We start from the raw sequence: 20,453 nt of genomic DNA, 5'->3' as shown, positions 1-20,453 counted from the left end.
CTTTGTGAGCCCCCCCAACCTTGTCAGATCAAGTTTGCACCCCTAAGTAGGTTCGTGATAAACTGCACTGGATCAGAGTTCAACAATATTTAACTACATGACATTGTAGGCTGCTTATTTGTTTGGTCGATTATTTGTCACAGCAAGGAGAACAAACAGTCACAGACTTTGTTTACCGTCAGCCTATTATAGTGGCAGTAGTCTGACAACAGTGTTACCATGGCAATCTCAGAAGCATGCAACATTATGCTCAGAATAACGCAAGCACTCAGAATAAGTACGTCATGATGTTCATCTATAGGACAAGCCGTCTGCATGTTCCTTAGTTCCCCAAGCTTATTAGTCCCCTGCCATCATCTGCTTTTTACAAATGAGATTAAAGGGCCCATATTAACTGAAAACTACATTTTCTTCACTTTAAATGGAAACGTTTGATGTAATATGTAAAAAAAAAAATAATTCTGTACGTGCCATTCACTCTTTAGTCCATACTGTTCATTTATGGAACCTTTGCTGCAAAAACATCCAGTTTTGAATTAATTGTTTTTGTTGTTAACTAATTTACATGTAGAGAAGCGGCTTAGAAAATGGATGGATGGATGGATATATATATACATATATATATCAGCAGGGACTGCTTTATAAAAGATACAGTAAAAAAGCAGCCAATCAGAACAGACATGATTTACATATATCAGTCTTAAAGGTACAATAACAATTAGGGAACTTTTAGCTTAGTTGACTTTTAACAGTTTTAACTTAGCTAATATCTTGTTTTCTGTGTATAATATATTTTGTCTGGTCTGTTTAGTAGGGTGTACACTGTGTAACATACTTGACAAATTATGTTCATTCTGATGATAACAGCCTGCTTAACTGTGACGGATAAAGAAATTTGGAAAATGGTCATGTAGAAATAAATCATGACCATTTCTTACACATAAAGCCACCATTAGAAGTTAACCTTTAATAAAATGCAATAGAGAAAAAGTAAAATACAAGACAAATGCTGGTAATGTTTTCAAAGGTAATGTAGCACAGAATAAGGCCAGGATGAAAAACAACTTAATTGCAGTCTTCTATTTTTATACTTTTGGTAAGAAGTTATTTGAGATCATATCTATGATGACATTTTTGTGCAGGTGGCTTCTGACAATACAGAGCAGGACATGGATACTGGAGATACCCAGATCAGAATGGAACCACATCCTTCAAACCAAGTTCTTCAGCCTACATCTATAATTAAAGACATAGCAGATTCTGCTGCTTCATGTCCTCCTCAGCAGCACTGTAATGCTCTTGAACCTGACTCTGTCATAGCTCTAGACACCGATCTTTCCACATCCAAACAAGAAAGACCTATGTTGGATCCTGTAGATCCCCCCCCTCTACAAGATGTGCCTGATTGTACTTCTTTCCTTACATTACAGCAAGATGAGGCCACGAAAACAGAATGCAAAGACACCACTCACAATGCCAATGTTACAAGCCAACAGTGGGCTGAAAGCTGTCCTGACAAGCCAGCTCCCAAGAACATGGCTACCATAGTTTTAGATACTGTATCAAATCCACAGACACTGAAACCTGACAAGCAAGTAGAGTCATCTAAAGATGTGGACACTAATACAGGAAAATTCCCTTTTTATCCTGACGATGCTAAATCTATGGACTCTAAAGCCAAGAGGACAAAATGTGAGGGAACCAGGAATCTCATACGGTCCTCAGGTAGTGTAAAGGAAATACAGTCAGCTGTGCTCGCAGAAGCAGTGCAATCAGACCAGGCTGCAAATGCTTGTATTGAACACCTTCAGACACATGTTAGTACAAAGAGTTCCACTGAAGAAGCAGATGTGCTGGAATCAAGTCAGTGGGCCACAGATGGTCATCAAGCTGCTACAGTATCAGCCAAGGGTATTACAGAAGCAGATGTGTTGCACAATCCAAGAAATGATAAAACAAATGAGTGTAATTCCAGATCAGTTTCCTACCAGGAGAATTCCACATCTGTGGTGATGCAAGAGGTGGTGATCCCAAATGATAGGAAGACAAATGAACCGGACGCTGACCAGGCAGATGCTCAAAATAGTGAGTGTTCAAAGCCTTGCCATAGTGCAAAGAGGATGATTTTGGATTCTAATGAGAAAAACTGTAAGGAAAATAGGACAATAGAGACCTCTACCTTCAAACACATGAGTGCAGTCAGCTCGCCATGTCATCAGACAGGTGACACAAAGTTTCCAGACACTACAGACGCAACATTCAGCCTGAGCTATACAGCAAAACCTATGGACTTGTTAATTACAGACAGTAAGCAAGAGGAGGCTAAGAGCACCACACAGATAGACTTGATGAATTCCCTGCAAAGGGAGAATATGGATGGAAGACAAGCTACTGCAACGAACAGTGACTCAGTGGCAATGAATTGTCAGAATTCTGAAACCACTATCACAGTGCCATTACAGCGGGAGTTCCATGCAGAACCAAGCTCAAAGGACAACTCAGATTCAGACAGAAATGCCTGCTCACAGGTACCTCCACATGTATTAGCCTTCATTTGCTAATGTTGTTATTTGCTGCATAATAATCATAAGTGGAAGCTCAGTTCTCTTTCACTGTGCATTGTGCCATGACACTGTGTGAATGCCACAAGTTGTTGTCAGTCTGCTTATTGAGAGGTACATATGGCTTGTCAGATTCAGTTTTAAATTTCCACTTCTCTCTGAAACTTAAATATTTTTAACAGCATGGAATAGCTAGAATAGAATAGAATAGCTTAGAACACCTTTAAAGTACATGAATTTAAAACGTTCTTTCTGGCTTACTGGTTTGACATTTTAAAAGTGTTCTTTGGGAGTTTATTATTAAGAGCTGCTATTCCAGGATTTTAGAAGGTCCCTGAAAAGGTTATGACAGGCATGACACCTCATTATGTTGTTTCGAATATAAAATAAAAATGAACATTTGGGAAAAAGAAAAACACCATGTGAAGAATTCAGGCGTTTCTGGTGGCTTATTGGCCTTATTTTCTCCACTGTGTTTTTGAAATAGTAACTTGGTATTTCTTTTTTAAATTGGCTTTTATAATGACTTAATTTACATAATAATATAAAAATGGTAAATGTAGGAGATAAGAGATACATCTTATATCCAAGCATGAGACAATGTGAATGCTCTTTTAAATCACTATGCTTGTATTTATATTTATTGCAAATTATTGCTCCTTTTTACTGACAGAATACATTGCAATTGCATTTCAAGCAGAGTTGTGTGGAGTAGCATAAAAACATATTCCGGTAAACATGTTTAGTGAAATAATGACTCCAGTAAGTGAGAAAGTATCTTTCCAAAAGAGGCAAGTAGAAGTAGCAGGTCAGAAAACTACTTAAAGGGTAATTCCAGTAATTTTCCATAATTTATACGTAATTAAATTGTTGACATGTAAACAAGGTGATTGAGACTTTTGAAGTGAAATGATTCATTGCAGAGAAACCTGCTGATTGTTGTCTTTATTGTACTCAAATTTGAGAGATTATTTGCCTTAAAATGCCCTACGTCTAACTACAGTTGAGTATGTAATTAGTTACTGGCCACTTTGATTTCACGATTGCTTTATCTCTCACCCTAACAGTTACTCTAATATTGTGTGTGTGTGTGTGTGTGTGTGTGTGTGTGTGTGTGTGTGTGTGTATATATATGTATATATATATATATATATATATATATATATATATATATATATATATATATATATATATATATATATATGTGCTTTCACCTGTGAGAGAGTAAGTCTGTAAGAAAAATGTAAGAAAAATGTAAGTAAATTAATGTTCTTGGTCTTGGGTTAAGGTGGACTCAAAAATTGTTTTCAACACCAGCCAAGTTTTGCTGCCTCTGTCTGTCTGTCTTTCTTTTTATTTTAAAATTCTTAAAAATATCATCATATGGGCTCTGTCTTGTCTCGGTCTTACCACTCCCGATGTTGATCTTGACTTGGACTCAACTACTAGAAAGTCTCAGTCTTGATGATCTTTGCTACAACACTACCTGAGAGTCCTGGAGTCACTATTATCGATGCTGATGCTGTGTAATCCACTTTTTTTTTTATTTCAAAAAGTATGCAAATGTAAGCAAAGCTAGTCTATATGAGAGCAGTACAGGTGTTATTAACATCAGGATTGATCATGTTAGTAGGGCAAGCAGCTTGTGCTCCTTGAAGCCAGGTCTACTGTGTAGACAGCAGTTCTTGTGCTGCAGCTGCTCTCTAAGCTGCTTAGGGCCTAAAGGCACACCACGCCTCCCAAAGGGAAGGCCTAATTCTCAACTAGTCTACATTCCTGCTTCAACTGCCACTGGGACTTACTCATTCTCACAAGGGTGGAGCTGGGACATGGATTTCTTCAGTGAAACAGCTTTATTGCTTGCTACCGATGTTAGTGTGAGGGTTTCTAATGAAAAGCTGTTTATTTGTGCTGTAATTCTTTAGGTAGAAGAAATGTTCAGATCTGGTGTGTCTGGAGGAGGACAAGATGAAAACAGGGGCTCCAAAGACAGAAATAAGGAGAGTAGGAGACACATCCAAGACCAACCCGCTGAAGTGTCAGGATGGACGAGGTTATTGGACATCATCACAAATGTTCAGCCACTAATGGATACAAACACTGTGTACCCAGTGAGTGTCAAAATAACTATAAAGCTGCTATCTGTTGATTTTCTGTTGGCTGTAGAACAGAACTAATTATTTAAACACTAGAAATGTTTGTTATGCAAATTTTTCATATTTTGTGTGAAAAACATGAGTGATCTTTTGTGTTTTATATAAGGTAATGAGTTCTTCTGCTGTCTATAATGAGAGGTCACGTCATGGTATGGTTATCAGATGCTGGCAGGCTTTGAAGTGTCTTTAGTAGGATAGTCATGTATCCACTGCAGGCTCTATAGCAGAAGAAGACTGCACAGGAAGCATGCTTGAGCCAGTGGGATTTCCTGTGCTGTCCTCAGACACTGAGTTAACTGAATCTATCGTGTCAGGCTTTCTGTAGTCATGTCTACCACACATTATATCCTCTTCTTTTTTTAACAGGAGAATCAGTCTAGAAGGGGTACCTGGTTCCTGGAGCCAACACTCACAGACTCAGAGAACCGACTGGAACGGACTGTCCTTAGGGTTCTGAGATGTCGATACCAACCAGCCCAGCTCAACACTGAACTTATGACCCGGCAACTTCAGGAAGCTGAGGTCTGCTTGTTTATGAGCCTCTCATGTTTATAAACCAAGTACCTGATAAGGCAAGGCCTTGAGGAACATTATGAAAGGACTTCACAGCACAATGAATCTGAATCACATGGACAGACAGCTTACCTCTTAAATGAATGAGTGTTTGTTAATCACTTGTAGCTTTTATATCTTATATATTTTTAGTTTTAGTGTGTTCACTCATTGCCTTTATTACAGCTTCCAATCTAGGAGACTTGTGTTCAGTCTTTTCAAAAAAACAGCAGGGAATATTTTTCCATGCATTTTGTACACACTTCCAACGTTCAGTCTCAGTGGCTGGTTGCATTTTCTGCCTCTCGGGACTCAAATAATTCCAATTACAAATTTAGACTCATCAGTCCATAAAACGTTACTCCACTTCTCATCACATTTTCTTTTCTCAGTAATGGCTTCTTGAGAACTTTACGTCCTTTCAGACCTATAACAGTGAGTTGTCCGCTCACAGTGAAAGGACGGCCAGAAACACCTGTGCATTTTTTCAGATATGAAGCAAGAGTGGAGTGAGAGCTTTGGGAGCAACTTATGTTGGGAGGACACAGCTGTAACTGTCTGGTTTTAATTCTGGAACGATGGAAGAGTTAAAGTGACAGAATGCACAAAAGTAAAGAGTGGACAAATTAAATACTGACAGGTTAGATATTAAACCGAAGTTTTGACACTGTAAAGTGAAAAAATTGTGCTTGATGGCTAGTTTTATTGGAAATTGAATATATCACTAAGTTGTTTTGTGTATCATTTATTTGAAACAAAAGTGAATGAGTTAGAGTGGGTAAATGAGGTCATGTATTCATACAGGAAAGATCAACAGAGTTAACTGTATGATTCTGCTTGGACTCTTGTAACATGTTGCTTTTTCATATCAGAAGGTTCTAGGTGCCACAAAGTTCAGAGGATCTGTAACTTTAGTTGTGATTTGGAGGCTGCATTGATTCTTTTCTCCAATCTTCTGTCTTTTGTGCTTCTTCAGAAGTGTAGACAGTCTGTTGTGGAGCAGGTGACTGCACTGCCTCAGAGTGTAGATGGTGGTTATTCCCAGCAGAGTCCATCTATGGAGGAGAGACGGAGTGCAGCACTGCTTGATGCCTCAGTCACAGTACAGGTTAAAGAAGCCCAGCTTCATCAAGTCACACAGTATCATCAGCAAGTACAGGTGCTCCTAGACACTCTAGAGGATTTGGAGGCAGAATTGGATGCACTGAATCTGTGAGTTAAATCATCCATACAGTAAAATGAATGCGTTTCCAATGTTCCTTAAAGTAATGTTGTTTTGCTTTACTCAAAAAAAAAAATCAGATTTCATAGTTGTATATGATAGACTTTGCTACATTTGAAGATAATCCACACGTTTCTCTGTCTTGTAGGGGTTCTTTGCAGAGCAGTAGTATCCAATCAGAAAAGCTACATGCATTCCTAAAGACCATGAAGCAGAAGAAGGGCTTGTTGGAAGAACTTCTGCATACATGCTGCCAGGTATCAGTCCATCTAGGGGATGCCGAGGGCCCGGTGGCATGCCTACATCAGGTGAAGAACGTACAAGAGAAGTGGCAGATTTTAGAGGCCACTGCAGATCGGGCTCTGAGACATGCAGACATTTGTGCATCAGAAGCTTCTATACTGCTAAAGGATGCTAAAGTCCTTCTAGGTGACCTGGAGGCTCTCCAAATAACTTCTCCCTCACTCTCCTCTCAGACACATGTACAGTGCCAAAGTGCTGTGCAAAGAATGACCACGTTGTCTGACTTTATGGAAATGAATGAACGCTACCTCTACCTCCTTGAACTTTGTCAGGATCTTTTCCAGTGTCCTCTAGGGGAGAAAGAGAGGGAGGACATTGAGCAAGCCTTACAAAATGTGAAATCTCACTTAGATTGTATGCAGGAGAAGCTTGGTACTCATGTAACTAGTTCCAATGACGACTCACTGACCAAGATCACTGAAATTATGAAGGACTATTTCACCTGGGCTAAGCAAATAGAGTTCAAAGTCACCAGAAGAAAGAAGTTGGCTCTCTTTTTTGAGGAGGCTAATCAGCAAGTAAACAGCATGAAGAAACTCCAGGTTGAAATTTCATCCAGAAGATCCCAATGTGCCTCTGTTGTTAAGAAGCTGAGAGGGGAAATTACTGGACTCAGTGAGCAAGAGTCCTCTGTTATGTTTTCTGCACTCGAAACCTTAGAAAACTTGTACATTAAGATCTCAGAAATGTCAGACTGTGTTGCTGCGGAACTCAACCAAATGTTGCATGCAAGGCAGAGACTGGAGAGTCAGATCACAGAAAACAGCACCTGGCTGACTTCACTGTTAGAAAAAGAGTGCAGTAAAAGTGCAGCCGTTGAGCTTGGATCCACCATTGCAGACTTGAAGATCCATCATCAGAGGCACAAAGCAACTTTGCATGAAGCTGAGAGGCGACTAGTTGTCATTCAGACACTTCTGGATGAGATAAAAGACATGTTTCTGGGTCTTAGCATTGCAGAGAGCTTTCACCTTGTAGACAAACTTACCACCTTGCAAGCAGAGGTTGAGGGAGTTCTTAGACGTAAGAGAACCTCATGCTGGGAACTGGAGGAACTCCTGCACGCCCAGGAATCATCTGCAGAAGAATTTGCTGCCATACAGAAGAGCTTACGCCAAATGACTTCTGACTTTGAAAGGCAAAGGTGTCCTGTAACACAGGAGGCACTTTCTGCTTTTGAGCCTGTGAGACACATGTTGATGGAGCATCTGTCACTAGTTCAGGAAGCACATCACTGCCAGGAACACCGGAGGAAAGATCTGCTGCACACCATCCTAACCTTACAAGGGAGAGTGAGGCTGTTGGACCATCAGGCCAAAGAACATGAGTTTTACCTGACCTCCAAGCAGTATTTAGAGGTTTGCAGTAAGGCAATAAAGATGACTGTTCCTTTGGTCTCGGATGCAAGCACAGAAGCTAGTAAGCGCCTCCGTCTGGGTCAAACCCTGCTAGTGGAGTTGCCCTTGCTGAAGATGTTCTGTCAGGAGGCTGCTGATCAACTGGAGGCTATTTCTGCTGACCTCTATCCATCCCAGCTGAGCTCAGAGAGGCAAAAGATCCGCAGCATCATTAAAAGCCTTGCTGCATGGGAACATCTTATTAGCAATGAAGTTAAAGTCCTTGAGCACTCTCTAGTGGAGGACCTCAGCAATCCCATGGAGCTGACAGCACTGACTAAACTTTTTGTGAAATCTGAAGAGCAGCTAAAGCAGAACAATGGCCTGGAACCCCATGATCAGTGCATTACAAATGAACTACGAAAGTGTTGGACACTTGAGAGGACTGTGGAGTCAGCATTGCGAATGTTGGAGGCCTGCAAAGATCATCCACCAACAGAAGACTATAGAAAAATCACTGACACAGGGAGAAAATTTTTAAAAGAATGCAAGATGCACATGGTAAATATATGCTTTTAAATCATGTAGACATGCAAACTACGCAGCTTCTTTAGGTTTGAGAATATTAACCCCTTATATACTAAGACCTTATATGTGGGGCCATTTTACATAATTACATAAATTCATGTTTAGTACAAAGCATACCTTCACAGTGTCCAAATAAATAATAGTAAACTCAGTAATTGATAATTGAATAATATATATGGGTTTAAGGTAATAAGGTACTACTACAGTACTACAGTACTTTCCAGAATTCAAAGACTGTCAATTACTTTAATCTCCTATTAAACCAGCCTTCAAATACAAGATATTAGTTTTTCAGAGTCAGGTAAAAACAGTAAACCACACATATATTTATCAGAAAATCACATAGATTTCACTAAATATCAAGAAGTTGATCAGTATCAGTATTTTGAGTGGACATGCTTTGCCTTCATTACAGTTTCTTTTCTTTTTGGGAGACTTGTTTTCAGATATTTTCAAAGAAATCTGCAGGGATATTTTCCCACACCTCCACAGTTCAGTCTTATCTGTCAAAGATGAAAGCTTATGGTGATCGTTTTTGGTGGTTGACCGTTGACCAGGTCTTGCATACTTGTTAGAAATTAGCATTAAACAATATTTTGAGGTCTAGTTTTGGAAACTCCTGTTCTTGCACTTATTTCCTTTGACTTTTCCCTTCCTGGTGCAAGTGGAATATTTTATTTTTAATCTTGTCAGAAATATCTCCTGAAAAATGTATGATTTTGACTGGAAATTACATATAAAGAGCGGTCTTTGACTTTTGCACAGTATTGCACATACTACTTTTGTGTTGTTTCGATACATCTGTATTTATATAAGCAATGACTAATTAACCTACATTTTAGTTAGTGCTATTGTGCCCAGAATGCATTCATTTGAGTTTGTTTGTCTAGGAAAAGCTACTTCAGGCCAAGGAGGCCCTAAAAGAATACCAGCGGGCTGTCCGTGGAGCTATGGATTTAATTCAGCAAGTTGAGTTCAGACTCCTTATACCTTCTTCTAGCTTTAAAGACTGTACAGAGGAACTGCGCCATAGTCAACAAACGCTTGCTAGTCTATCTGAAGGATTCCAAGCTCACATGGCTGAAATCCAGTCCCGATTGCCTCAACGATCGTGCTTTTCTGTTATTCACACTGAGAAACTCCACATTCAGGTGCTCAGTCAGCTTCTTGTGAGTGATGCCATACTGGAAACCCAAGCTCAACTCAAACTGAAGACCCTTCAGAGGTAGTTCAGACCTTCAGTGTTATTTTGTATCATAGAGTTTCTTTTATATATTTTTACTAACAGTGATCCTCCATCTGTGGTTAAAATCATTGTAAGAACTGAACTACTCAGTAGCTGCTTTATTGAGTTCTACCTCCAACTACTAAATAACAGTCTATGCTTTTTAAAAAATCTAAGCTCCTGGAAGCATTTGCGTCAGTAAACAATTGTACAGACAGACAGTTAGCCTGAATTGCATATCTCGGTTTGATCATAATGAGCTAGAATAAATCAGAGTGGTTTTATTGACTTGGCTGTAATGTTTTTGGTATGGGCTCTCTTTCAGGTGCTTAATGGAGCAGTCCATTCACACTAAACACCATGATGAAATGAACCAGCTTCTAAGAAATTTTGACTGCAAACTCTCAGAAAGCTTCAGTCACAAACCAACATGTTTAGAAAAGTGCAAAGATCAAATCCAAGAAATTAAGGTGTGCTGCACATTTGAACTGTTCTCTTTTATGACACTGAAAGTGAAGATTCTTTAGCTGAGATTCATTATTGCCATACCTGTTTTCATGTGACATGCAAAACTACTACAAGATATAAAGACTATACACTGTATATATAGATGCTTCAAGAGGAGTTGGAAAGCATGGATCGAAGACTGGAAGAGCTGAGAGAGAGTTGCCAGGTCCAAGCTTGTAATGTGGCTTCTGATCGGACGTTGGGGAATCTGTGGAGACACTGGGCCATGCTGCAGCGTCGACTGGATGCCTTCAAATCTAGACTGGTGCATACAGAGACCGAATGGAAGGAAATTATGTTAAGGGTAAAGGAAATAAAGTTCATTTGTAGCTGTGTCTGTCATGTTCATACTGTGTTTATGAGTTGTAGTTTATACAATACTGTTAAAACATTATATTCTATATAAAAAGTTAAACAAAACCCTGCAATTTCTCTCTGGGATCAATAAAGGATTCTGATGATGATTCTGATTCTATTTAAAGAACATTTTGATTTGAAATCACTTTGAAATTTATCATTTAGTGGAATTATGCTTGACTTTTTTTTTGTTTCTTTTGTCTGATAGATCAACAAATCCAGAGAAGTTCTTAACCGACTCGATGGTAGCCTCACTGATTTTTCCAAAATGAAAAGATCTCTGGAGAACCTTCAAGGCATCCTGGCCCAAACTGAGCAACTTCAGGATGCGCTAGATCAAGAACACCTCAACGTAGTCTCTCTGCAGCGCTGTGGATCAAACCTGCAGGATCTTGGCACACTCACTGAGCTGAGTCAGGAATTGCAGTCCCTTCAAAGTTACTGTCGACGGTACGGAAATGCGCAAGTGTGCACCCTTTGCAAAAGCAGTTTATTCCTTAAACGCTTATGCATACCTCAGATGGTTAGTGACCCACAAATTAGTCTACAGTCTGAAATGACAGTGTAAAATTGTTGAAAATATTCCAAAAAATAGCAAACTAAAAAAGATTTCCCTCTGTTTCAGTAATTTCTGAATTTTTGGTTTTATTGACCACTCACAGATGACATTAACTGTAGCCAATCATAAGCTACTGTACTTTTTATTGCATATTGCATGCATTATCTGATTTAATTTGCTAGTGTTTCATTAACATTAGCTACCTACCATCAAGTATATCAGCTACAAATTTATTTTTATAACATTATATGATACAATGCTCTGAGATTTTTGAAATTGATAGTAGTATCTGACTTTCCCAGTTCATACTGTGTATAGTTAATAACATTTTTAAATTCTTCAGGGGTCTGGTTTCTATCAGCACCACTGTGAACAGTTCTGACTAGCCAAATTTCTTTAAAATGGGACATTTTACAGTAAATGTCTGTAAATGACTTTGACTCTGAATGTTTGTTTGTCCTTAATCATTAATTATGAAGAAGTGTATAAAAAGTGGTGGAATTCCCCTTTAAGATAACACTACTTGTAACTTCATGATAGTCCAAAACATGAATGGTCTGCGCTTTTGTTCACAGCCTAAGGGAACAAATTAGTGAGGTGAGACGTGACGTACTATCAGATATTCAAGAATGGGGTCGCCTGCAGGAAGAACTGAAGGCAGTGCAGCAGAGTGTTTTCTCACTTCTGTCTGTCCTGCAGAACCAGTCAGATCCCTCACACATACAGGTTAGTGCTCATTTTATGTTCTGGTGTGGGAATGAAAAGATATATTACATCCCACAGATATAAAAGCTAAAAAACTATGTATTACAGTGTTCTTAGAAACTGTTTAGAATGTTTTTGCTCAATGAAATGTTTCCAGCAGGGTTATCACTGGAGGTTCATGGATAAGAGAGCTAAACCTGTCCTAGAGGGGTTGGGGGGCATGGTCCCCAAGAGAATCTTTTAATGACCCCAAAATATATTTTTCATTATGCCCTTTTAAAGTCAGAGCAGCCAGAAAATGCATGGAAATGGCTATTTGGTCAAATTGGCATAGCTAATATGACTAAAATACTATATCCATCCACTTACAACAGGTCAACAGACACAGCAGACATACTTGCACTTACACAGACCAAGAAAATATTACTGAAGTCAAGCAATACACTCTCCTCTCTCTTAGATAAGCTGCAAGGTCCTAAAATGTATTACTCAAATACACAGATTATAGTTCAGTTCAGTCTCAGTGCAATAAAAAGGAATGTGATTTTGATCTGTAGGAATGTTATAATAAGCTAGGTAAAAGAATGTATTGGTCATAGTGACAAATATTTTCTCAGTGAAGTTAAATTCAGTTCATTTTAACTGAAAGCTTGAACAACTTCTTAATGACTAACCTCCATCAGATCTGCTCCTTCAGCCCTGTCATTTGCCTTCTGTGTCTTTCCCTCTCCTTGCTTGTGTTAGTAATATATTGAATTTATTAAGCTCATATTTACATAAACTTAAGGAAGTAATGAGAGCTCAATTAATTCAAGTTTTTTCTATTTCACCTGGTAAAAATCTGCCCATCGCCTCTTAGTTTTCATCTATGGGTTGAGGAATTGAGGGATATTAAATTGTGCTATGCTATATGACCTTTTTACTGACATTACCTTACTCTACACAGCAATATATGGTAAATATTGCATCAGTGTTTCCAAATACTGAAGAGAAATATAAAAACAAAGAACATAAAGTGCTGTCAGTAAGGTTATTTCTGTCTCTCTCGCTCATTTACTCTCTCGCTCATAACCTCACTGCGAAGGTTGGTTTGTCAGCTAACTAATGATAGTGTTGGCATAACCCCTTTTCTTTACCTAATGTAAACCTATCTAGCTAACAAACCCCTACACTATATTCCTGCACAATAGGAGGCAGCAGTTTCAGGACTGCAATTCTAGGACTGCAGATCTGGGACCCTATGTTTTTGTGACACTGCACCTTAGTAAAGTGGATGACCAGTGCTCTTTCTGTCCTTACTTGTAGTTTTAAAGGCTTATTCCACCCAAATACTACTACTTGATCTAACTTACAGTTTTAAAGGCTTATTCCACCCAAATACTACTACTTGATCTAACGTATAGTTTTAAAAGCTTATTCCACCCAAACACTACTACTTGATCTAACTTACAGTTTTAAAGGCTTATTCCACCCAAATACTACTACTTGATCTAACTTACAGTTTTAAAGGCTTATTCCACCCAAATACTACTACTTGATCTAACTTACAGTTTTAAAGGCTTATTCCACCCAAATACTACTACTTGATCTAACTTACAGTTTTAAAGGCTTATTCCACCCAAATACTACTACTTTATCTAACGTATAGTTTTAAAAGCTTATTCCACCCAAACACTACTACTTGATCTAACTTACAGTTTTAAAGGCTTATTCCACCCAAATACTACTACTTGATCTAACTTACAGTTTTAAAGGCTTATTCCACCCAAATACTACTACTTGATCTAACTTACAGTTTTAAAGGCTTATTCCACCCAAATACTACTACTTGATCTAACGTATAGTTTTAAAGGCTTATTCCACCCAAATACTACTACTTGATCTAACTTACAGTTTTAAAGGCTTATTCCACCCAAATACTACTACTTGATCTAACTTACAGTTTTAAAAGCTTATTCCACCCAAACACTACTACTTGATCTAACTTACAGTTTTAAAGGCTTATTCCACCCAAATACTACTACTTGATCTAACGTATAGTTTTAAAAGCTTATTCCACCCAAACACTACTACTTGATCTAACTTACAGTTTTAAAGGCTTATTCCACCCAAATACTACTACTTTATCTAACGTATAGTTTTAAAAGCTTATTCCACCCAAACACTACTACTTGATCTAACTTACAGTTTTAAAGGCTTATTCCACCCAAATACTACTACTTGATCTAACGTATAGTTTTAAAAGCTTATTCCATCCAAATACTACTTTGTCTCCGAATTAAACTTGTTTACTAGGAGTTGCATTTTGCGTAATTGTGTAAAAATAAAGGTGCAGTCAGCTACACATACTGCTTTTACAGTAATGAAATCTCAAGCAGATATTTGAGGCACAATGAAGACTTAGGTGGCATAATAAATGTTTAATATATTCACGTTCCGTACTCACACTCTGACTGTCATCGTCCATCTTTTCTATGTGTTAAATGCGGTCCTTATATCCACGTCATGAAAACCTAGGGTCCTGAAACTGCTGCCTCCAGTTCTGCAGTCAGCCCATGTCTAGTTGTAACTGTAATAGACCATATTAGAACCCTTCCTGGATTCTGCTAAACCAGTTGCTGGTTTAACTGTTGTGACATCATGCACAGTCTGTACCTCTGTCCCATTCTCTATAGGAGATGAAAGTAGAGTTGGGCTCTCAGCATGGAAGACTGCAGGACATTATGAACAGGGTGAAGAAGAAAAGCAATGAGCCACCTCAGGAGATCCAGACTTTACATGAAGAAATCACTCTCTGCCTGCAAGAAGTCAAAGAGAAGGTATATATGCGAGTCACTACAACTGTGTTATGAATATTCAGCAATTGTTTTCTGTATTTGCCTATGGAATGTATTTTGTAATGGATGCTTTATCACTGATAGTAATATTTTATAGACAAACAATAATAAATACACAGACATACAAATACAGAGATTATGTATATGTGTGCGTACATATACATGCAGTGCCTTGGAAAAGTATGCAACTCCCTTAAAAGTCATAAAATGTGTATAAGTAAGACTAACACAGATTTTTCCAGACAGTATTTTTTATCGAAAACTGACGTGCTCTTCAATTGAATTTTCAAAATTCATTATTTGTCAGCAGATGAAAAAGGCTGCTTGCATAAGTATTTGACCCTTCAGACTAATACTTAGTAGAACCACTTGTTGCTTTAAAAACAGCTTCACATCTCTTAAGGGAACTTTCTGCTAGCTTTGCTCACTGTTTGGGAGTGAGTTCCACATATTCTCCCTGACAGATTTACTCCAGGTTGTTCAGGTTGGTTGGATGACGCTTCATCAACATCTTTCATTGTTCATCTACTCACAGGTTACTTTGGCCTTATGCTAAGAGATCATTGTCCTGCTGAAAGGTGATGTTTCTCTCAAGCTTTCGTTTTTAAGCAGACTCAAAAAGCTCAATTTTCTTGTCTCGTCTGACCACAAAACCTTATCCCACAGTTTAATTGGCTCACTCTGATGCTTTCTGGCAAACTCTAGACGCTTTGATGTGTTTTATTTTTTTCATCAGTAATGTCTTCATTCTGGCCACCCTCCTATACTCTTGATATTGTTGACTGGCACACCTTCACTCCAGTCTCAGCCTTGAATTCTGTAGCTCCTTCAGTGATTGTTGGCCACACTGTAGCTTCCCTCACAAGACTGCTCTCTTGCTCTTAAGGAACGGCCTTGTCTAGGCAGTGTCTGATGATATGGTACAGATACAGTATCCATTACCTTACAGTTAATCCAACAGTGCTTACTAGGATATCCAAACTTTCCCTTTTTCTTTCCTTGTTATAGGTTTATCTCTCATTGCCTTAGAATGTTCTTTAGTCTTCATTTTCACAGCTTTTATTAAGGTTCTCAGTCTGACCAGTGGTACTCAAATAATGTGGGTATTTTGTCCTAAAAAGATGAAGTTTTTCAGTGATTCACAGGTGAAGGCCAATTGTAAGCAAACTGTGTCCTTGTTTGGACAGTATCTTTCAGCTCTGTAAACTAGGAGCTTTTACAGCACAGGAGTTGAATATTTGTGCAAACAGCATTTTTCAGTGAATAGGTTTTGTCACAGAATATTTACTTCATAAAACCAATATTAGTGACTGTTCCGTTGTGTGTTTCAGGTGAAGCAGGCCATAGAGAGAGCTAGCCCTCTTCACAAAATGAGTGAGCAGCTGGGTGAGGTGACTGTGGGCTTAAACTGTGTGCAGGCCCTGCTCCAAAAAAAGAGTTCCACGGTAAAAGAAGCTGAAAACACACTGAAGGTGAGTATGATTTAAAAACTTGAAAAAAAACAAAGCATTGAATTTTGCTTAGTACAAATGTGTGCATAATTGTTAGATAAATAAAACATTTGCACGACAGTGGAAGAGAAGAGGTAGACCTCAGAGAAGGTTTATGGATGTAGTGAAGGTGGACATGGAGATAGTTGGTGTGAAAGTAGAGGAGGCAGTGGATAGGGCAAGATGGAGGCAGATGATCCGCTGTGGCGACCCCTAAAGGGAGCAGCCGAAAGAAGAAGATATGTGTCTGCATGATTATGTTTATTTCTCTCCACATTTGCAGCGTGTATGGGATGAGTTAGATCAGTGGCACTCTCAGATAACTGAGCTGGAAGCGGAGGTTCAGGAACTGGCTCAGGAGCAGCCTGAAAGAGCTCACATGCTCATGGATGAGCTCACCAAACCACTGCAGTTCTATCAGGCTGTAGCCAAACAGGCAGAGCAGAGGACTGCCTTCATTAGCAGAGTAAGTGATCTTGTTTTCATTCCATTACATTATCTCCCTGTGCTTCCCAGGTCAGAAATAGCAAACACTATCACCTCAGGCTTGAACCTCTCAAAAGATGGATTTACCCACATTTCATTTCTTTCTATTGAGACACGCTTAGACAACCCTTGTAGATTCAGTCTACTCATAAATAACTTTTGCATAAACTTAAGGCGTCCCTGCCAGCTTGAGTGCACACTGTCATTAAAGGAAAAGGGGGACATACTAAATTCAAAAAATTCTGATATTCATGTAAACCTTCAAATATTCTACTCAAATTGTTATGCTGATAACATCATATGGAATGAAAAGCTTTGTATTAAATTATAAAAGAATATAATATAGAAGCATTTTCACTAGTACAGTCAGACTTGTGGATGCCACTGTTTATAAATCTATAAATAGTGGGATACGTTTATGCTTCATTTTGATTTGACCGTGACCTCATGAGTCATATGAACAGCACACACTCTTTGTGTTTTCTGCTTGAGTTTGCTTGTTGTGTTCATAGAAAGCATAATAATATAATGGTAGCTATATGCATATATGCTAACATGCAATAATAGTGTGCATTACGGGCAGCACAGTGGTGTGGTAGGTAGCGCTGTCGCCTCACAGCAAGAAGGGCCTGGGTTCATTTCCCCAGCTGGGTGACCAGGGTCCTTTCTGTGTGGAGTTTGCATATTCTCCCTGTGTCTGCAAGGGTTTCCGACGGGTACTCCAGTTTCCTCCCACAGTCCAAAGACATGCAGTCAGGCCAATTGGATGTGCTAAATTGCCCCTGTGTGTGTGTGTGTGTGCGTCTGTCTGTCTAACCTGCGATGGACTGGCAGCCTGTCCAGGGTGTATCCTGTCTTCCGCCCGATGATAGCTGGGATAGGCTCCAGCATCCCCCTGCAACCCTGAGGGTGAAGCGGCTTAGAAAATGTGTGTGTGTGTGTACATTACAGTCCAACAAATTAGTTTCGAGATCTATTATGTGAAAATATTCTCTGATCCTTTGTATTAAAATGTAACAAAAAATGTAGTTATGTCAAAAAAATGTAGTTATGTACTGCTTATGGTTGTATGCAAATATTTGGGCACCCTGGTCAAATCACGTGTTTTGCTGATTGGATAAGGTCAAAATAAGGTAAAACATGCTCTACAGAGAACACAGTTCTGCACATTTTAATGCACAATGTGTATTTGCTGCATTTGCCACCCCAATTCCAAGGTGGGACGCTGTGTAAAATGTAAATAAATGTAAATAAAAACAGAATGTGATGATTTGCAAATCTTAGACCCATATTTTATTCACAATAGAACATAGAATACAGATGTTTTTTATTAAAATTAATATTAATTAATTTATAACTTGATGACATCTCATGCAATCAACACAATTTAAAAATTACATTTAGTTAGGACTGATCAATATGTAAAAATCATCTTGTTTTTAATATTTTCAGGCCATTGATTATGTTGCCACCCAGGTGCTAACCCCCTCCCACACACAAACCATCCTTTGCAGCTCCAGACTCTCTTTGCTCTTTTTAATCTTTATACTTTTAAAGGATTGGATGAGTCATGAATGGTAAATAATATTACAGTGGACAGCGCAAGTCCTCTGGATAATAAACCATTTCACTTGCTGTTTTTTAAATTTCTGCAAATAAGAAACTGTGCTGAATTGTTTTCTTTAATACAATTTGTAATTTCTTGTTATTTGAGTGGAAGAAGCCAAATTGATATTTATTGAAGTTAATATACGTTATACTCTTGAAATTGATTAATATTTCTTTGCTTCATTTGATAGATAACAATATTACAGAAAAAAAAATGTTTTGCTGTTTGGTTTAAGAAAGAGCTTCTGAGTCTCTGTTTATCACAAATGTGTTTATGGGTTCATTTATTTGTTCTGAAATCATGTTGTGGTGCATTTAGATCCCTTCGTGTCTACAAGAATATGAGGATATTCTCCATAGTTCTACTTGCTGGCTGGCTGAAGCTCAGTCCTGGTTGGATACCCCACACACCTACACCACTGCCAAGTGCCTCCACAGCCATGCCAACTCCTTACAGGTCTGTCCACTTGCACATAAAATAGTCTTTTTTAAAGGCCTGCTGGCTTAACTGTTTTCTAGTAAAACTGCTCCAAGCCTTTACTTATGTACACTTTGTTACATTTTCACCATAGTGAGTTGCACAGACAAATTGTAGCTTAAATAGGCATTTAGTAGTTGTCTCTGAGAGGCTGTTTGGTGTACAGATGGTGCTGGATGAGTCAGAGGGGATCCGGAGTGCTTTGGAGGCTATTGGGCCTGCTCTGGAGGAGATCTCAGCAGTGTGTGACACCAGTTCTCAACAGCAGAAACTTCTACAGGTCCACACCAGTGTAGTCCATATGCATCACCGCTCTGTGGAGCCACTCACCCAGCTCCAGCATGCAGCCGCAGTAAGCACCACAGTTTCTGGCTACACTTATATAAGGATCAGATGACTGCAGACTGCAGAGTTGTATTATTGTATTGTTATTCTTGGTAGTTGCGTTTTAACGTTAATTGATGCAGTACATAACTGAGATGTATTACAGAGACATACCATTTGGGATTTCCTGATGGCTTTTATTGCATAGCATCTTTGTATGTAGGAAATGGATGCCATTGAAGCAGAGGTGAAAACAACAGAGAAGAATGTAACAAAGATCAGAACCATCTTATCTACAGTGGGCACAGAGGACATCTCCTTAGAGGAACATCTCCAGAACAGACAGGTAAGTCCTGTCACAGATATATTTGTGTGTAGTAGTACAAAATAGTTTTGTTGCCACTAGTTTTGTTTTCGCTCAAAGCCCATTTATGACACTTCACTCTTATTCAGAAGGTATTCTGATTTTACTACATTTTACAGGTAATCCTGGACAACCTTCAGGTGATGAAGACAACCATAGCTGAGATTGAGAGGTGCAGGGCTGGCCTGGGACTGCCTGCAGGCGCAGAAGACACTCTATCAGCCTTCCACAGAGCCCAGCTGCTTCAGCAGCCCATCCATGACCTACAGCAGCTTACTGTAGAGCAGAGTGCTACAATTAGGGTCTGTACTATTCTGTTGTCTGTGCTATAACTGTTTTTGTGAGTCAGAGCATTGATAGTGGCCCTTATTCATCAAAATACAAAATACTGTGTGTCTGAGTCATTAAACTTTGCAAATAACGAATCCGTGATATTGCGTGAAATCAAGTGCCAGCCCACCAGTACCTCGTTTACATGCTTGTGACATGAAGCACACGCTAATTTATCCAATAAGTTCATTTTAATATTTGTAGACTGAGTTTGAGGTGCTCTGTCCACTAACCAAGCTGAATAGTGTAAAAATCATGAGGACTGGAAAGAAAAAATGGTAAATAGACAAAATGTCTTAGTTTTGTAAGATGATAGTATGACATGATTATGTAGTCTGTTAATAGTTTAAAACAAAAGCATGTATCTTTTTATAGAACATGGAATGGTTTTAGCATATGTTTTATCAGTGTGTGTGTGTAAAGTACAACCCCAATTCCAATGAAGTTGGGACGTTGTGTAAAAC

General features: G+C 38.8%; 1 protein-coding gene across 2 annotated transcripts in view; it reads left to right on the top strand.

Annotated features, from left to right (window-relative positions):
* Positions 1-20,453, top strand: part of LOC108412110 (nesprin-2) — a 132,918-nt gene that overhangs the window by 47,568 nt on the left and 64,897 nt on the right. For both annotated transcript variants that reach the window (XM_017684013.2, XM_037537746.1), the window contains 17 exons: positions 1,143-2,528; positions 4,487-4,672; positions 5,084-5,239; positions 6,246-6,481; positions 6,640-8,692; positions 9,610-9,944; positions 10,270-10,414; positions 10,555-10,755; positions 11,017-11,258; positions 11,943-12,093; positions 14,748-14,891; positions 16,241-16,381; positions 16,683-16,865; positions 18,813-18,950; positions 19,138-19,323; positions 19,519-19,641; positions 19,779-19,961. In XM_017684013.2, the coding sequence (XP_017539502.1) occupies positions 1,143-2,528; positions 4,487-4,672; positions 5,084-5,239; positions 6,246-6,481; positions 6,640-8,692; positions 9,610-9,944; positions 10,270-10,414; positions 10,555-10,755; positions 11,017-11,258; positions 11,943-12,093; positions 14,748-14,891; positions 16,241-16,381; positions 16,683-16,865; positions 18,813-18,950; positions 19,138-19,323; positions 19,519-19,641; positions 19,779-19,961 (6,189 nt within the window). The remainder of the gene's footprint in view (positions 1-1,142; positions 2,529-4,486; positions 4,673-5,083; positions 5,240-6,245; positions 6,482-6,639; positions 8,693-9,609; positions 9,945-10,269; positions 10,415-10,554; positions 10,756-11,016; positions 11,259-11,942; positions 12,094-14,747; positions 14,892-16,240; positions 16,382-16,682; positions 16,866-18,812; positions 18,951-19,137; positions 19,324-19,518; positions 19,642-19,778; positions 19,962-20,453) is intronic.

Source organism: Pygocentrus nattereri, chromosome 4 (genome assembly GCF_015220715.1).
Source record: "Pygocentrus nattereri isolate fPygNat1 chromosome 4, fPygNat1.pri, whole genome shotgun sequence".
Taxonomy (NCBI): Eukaryota; Metazoa; Chordata; class Actinopteri; order Characiformes; family Serrasalmidae; genus Pygocentrus; species Pygocentrus nattereri.
Note: the sequence above shows the minus strand (reverse complement) of the source record. Positions and strands in the feature narration are given on the sequence as shown.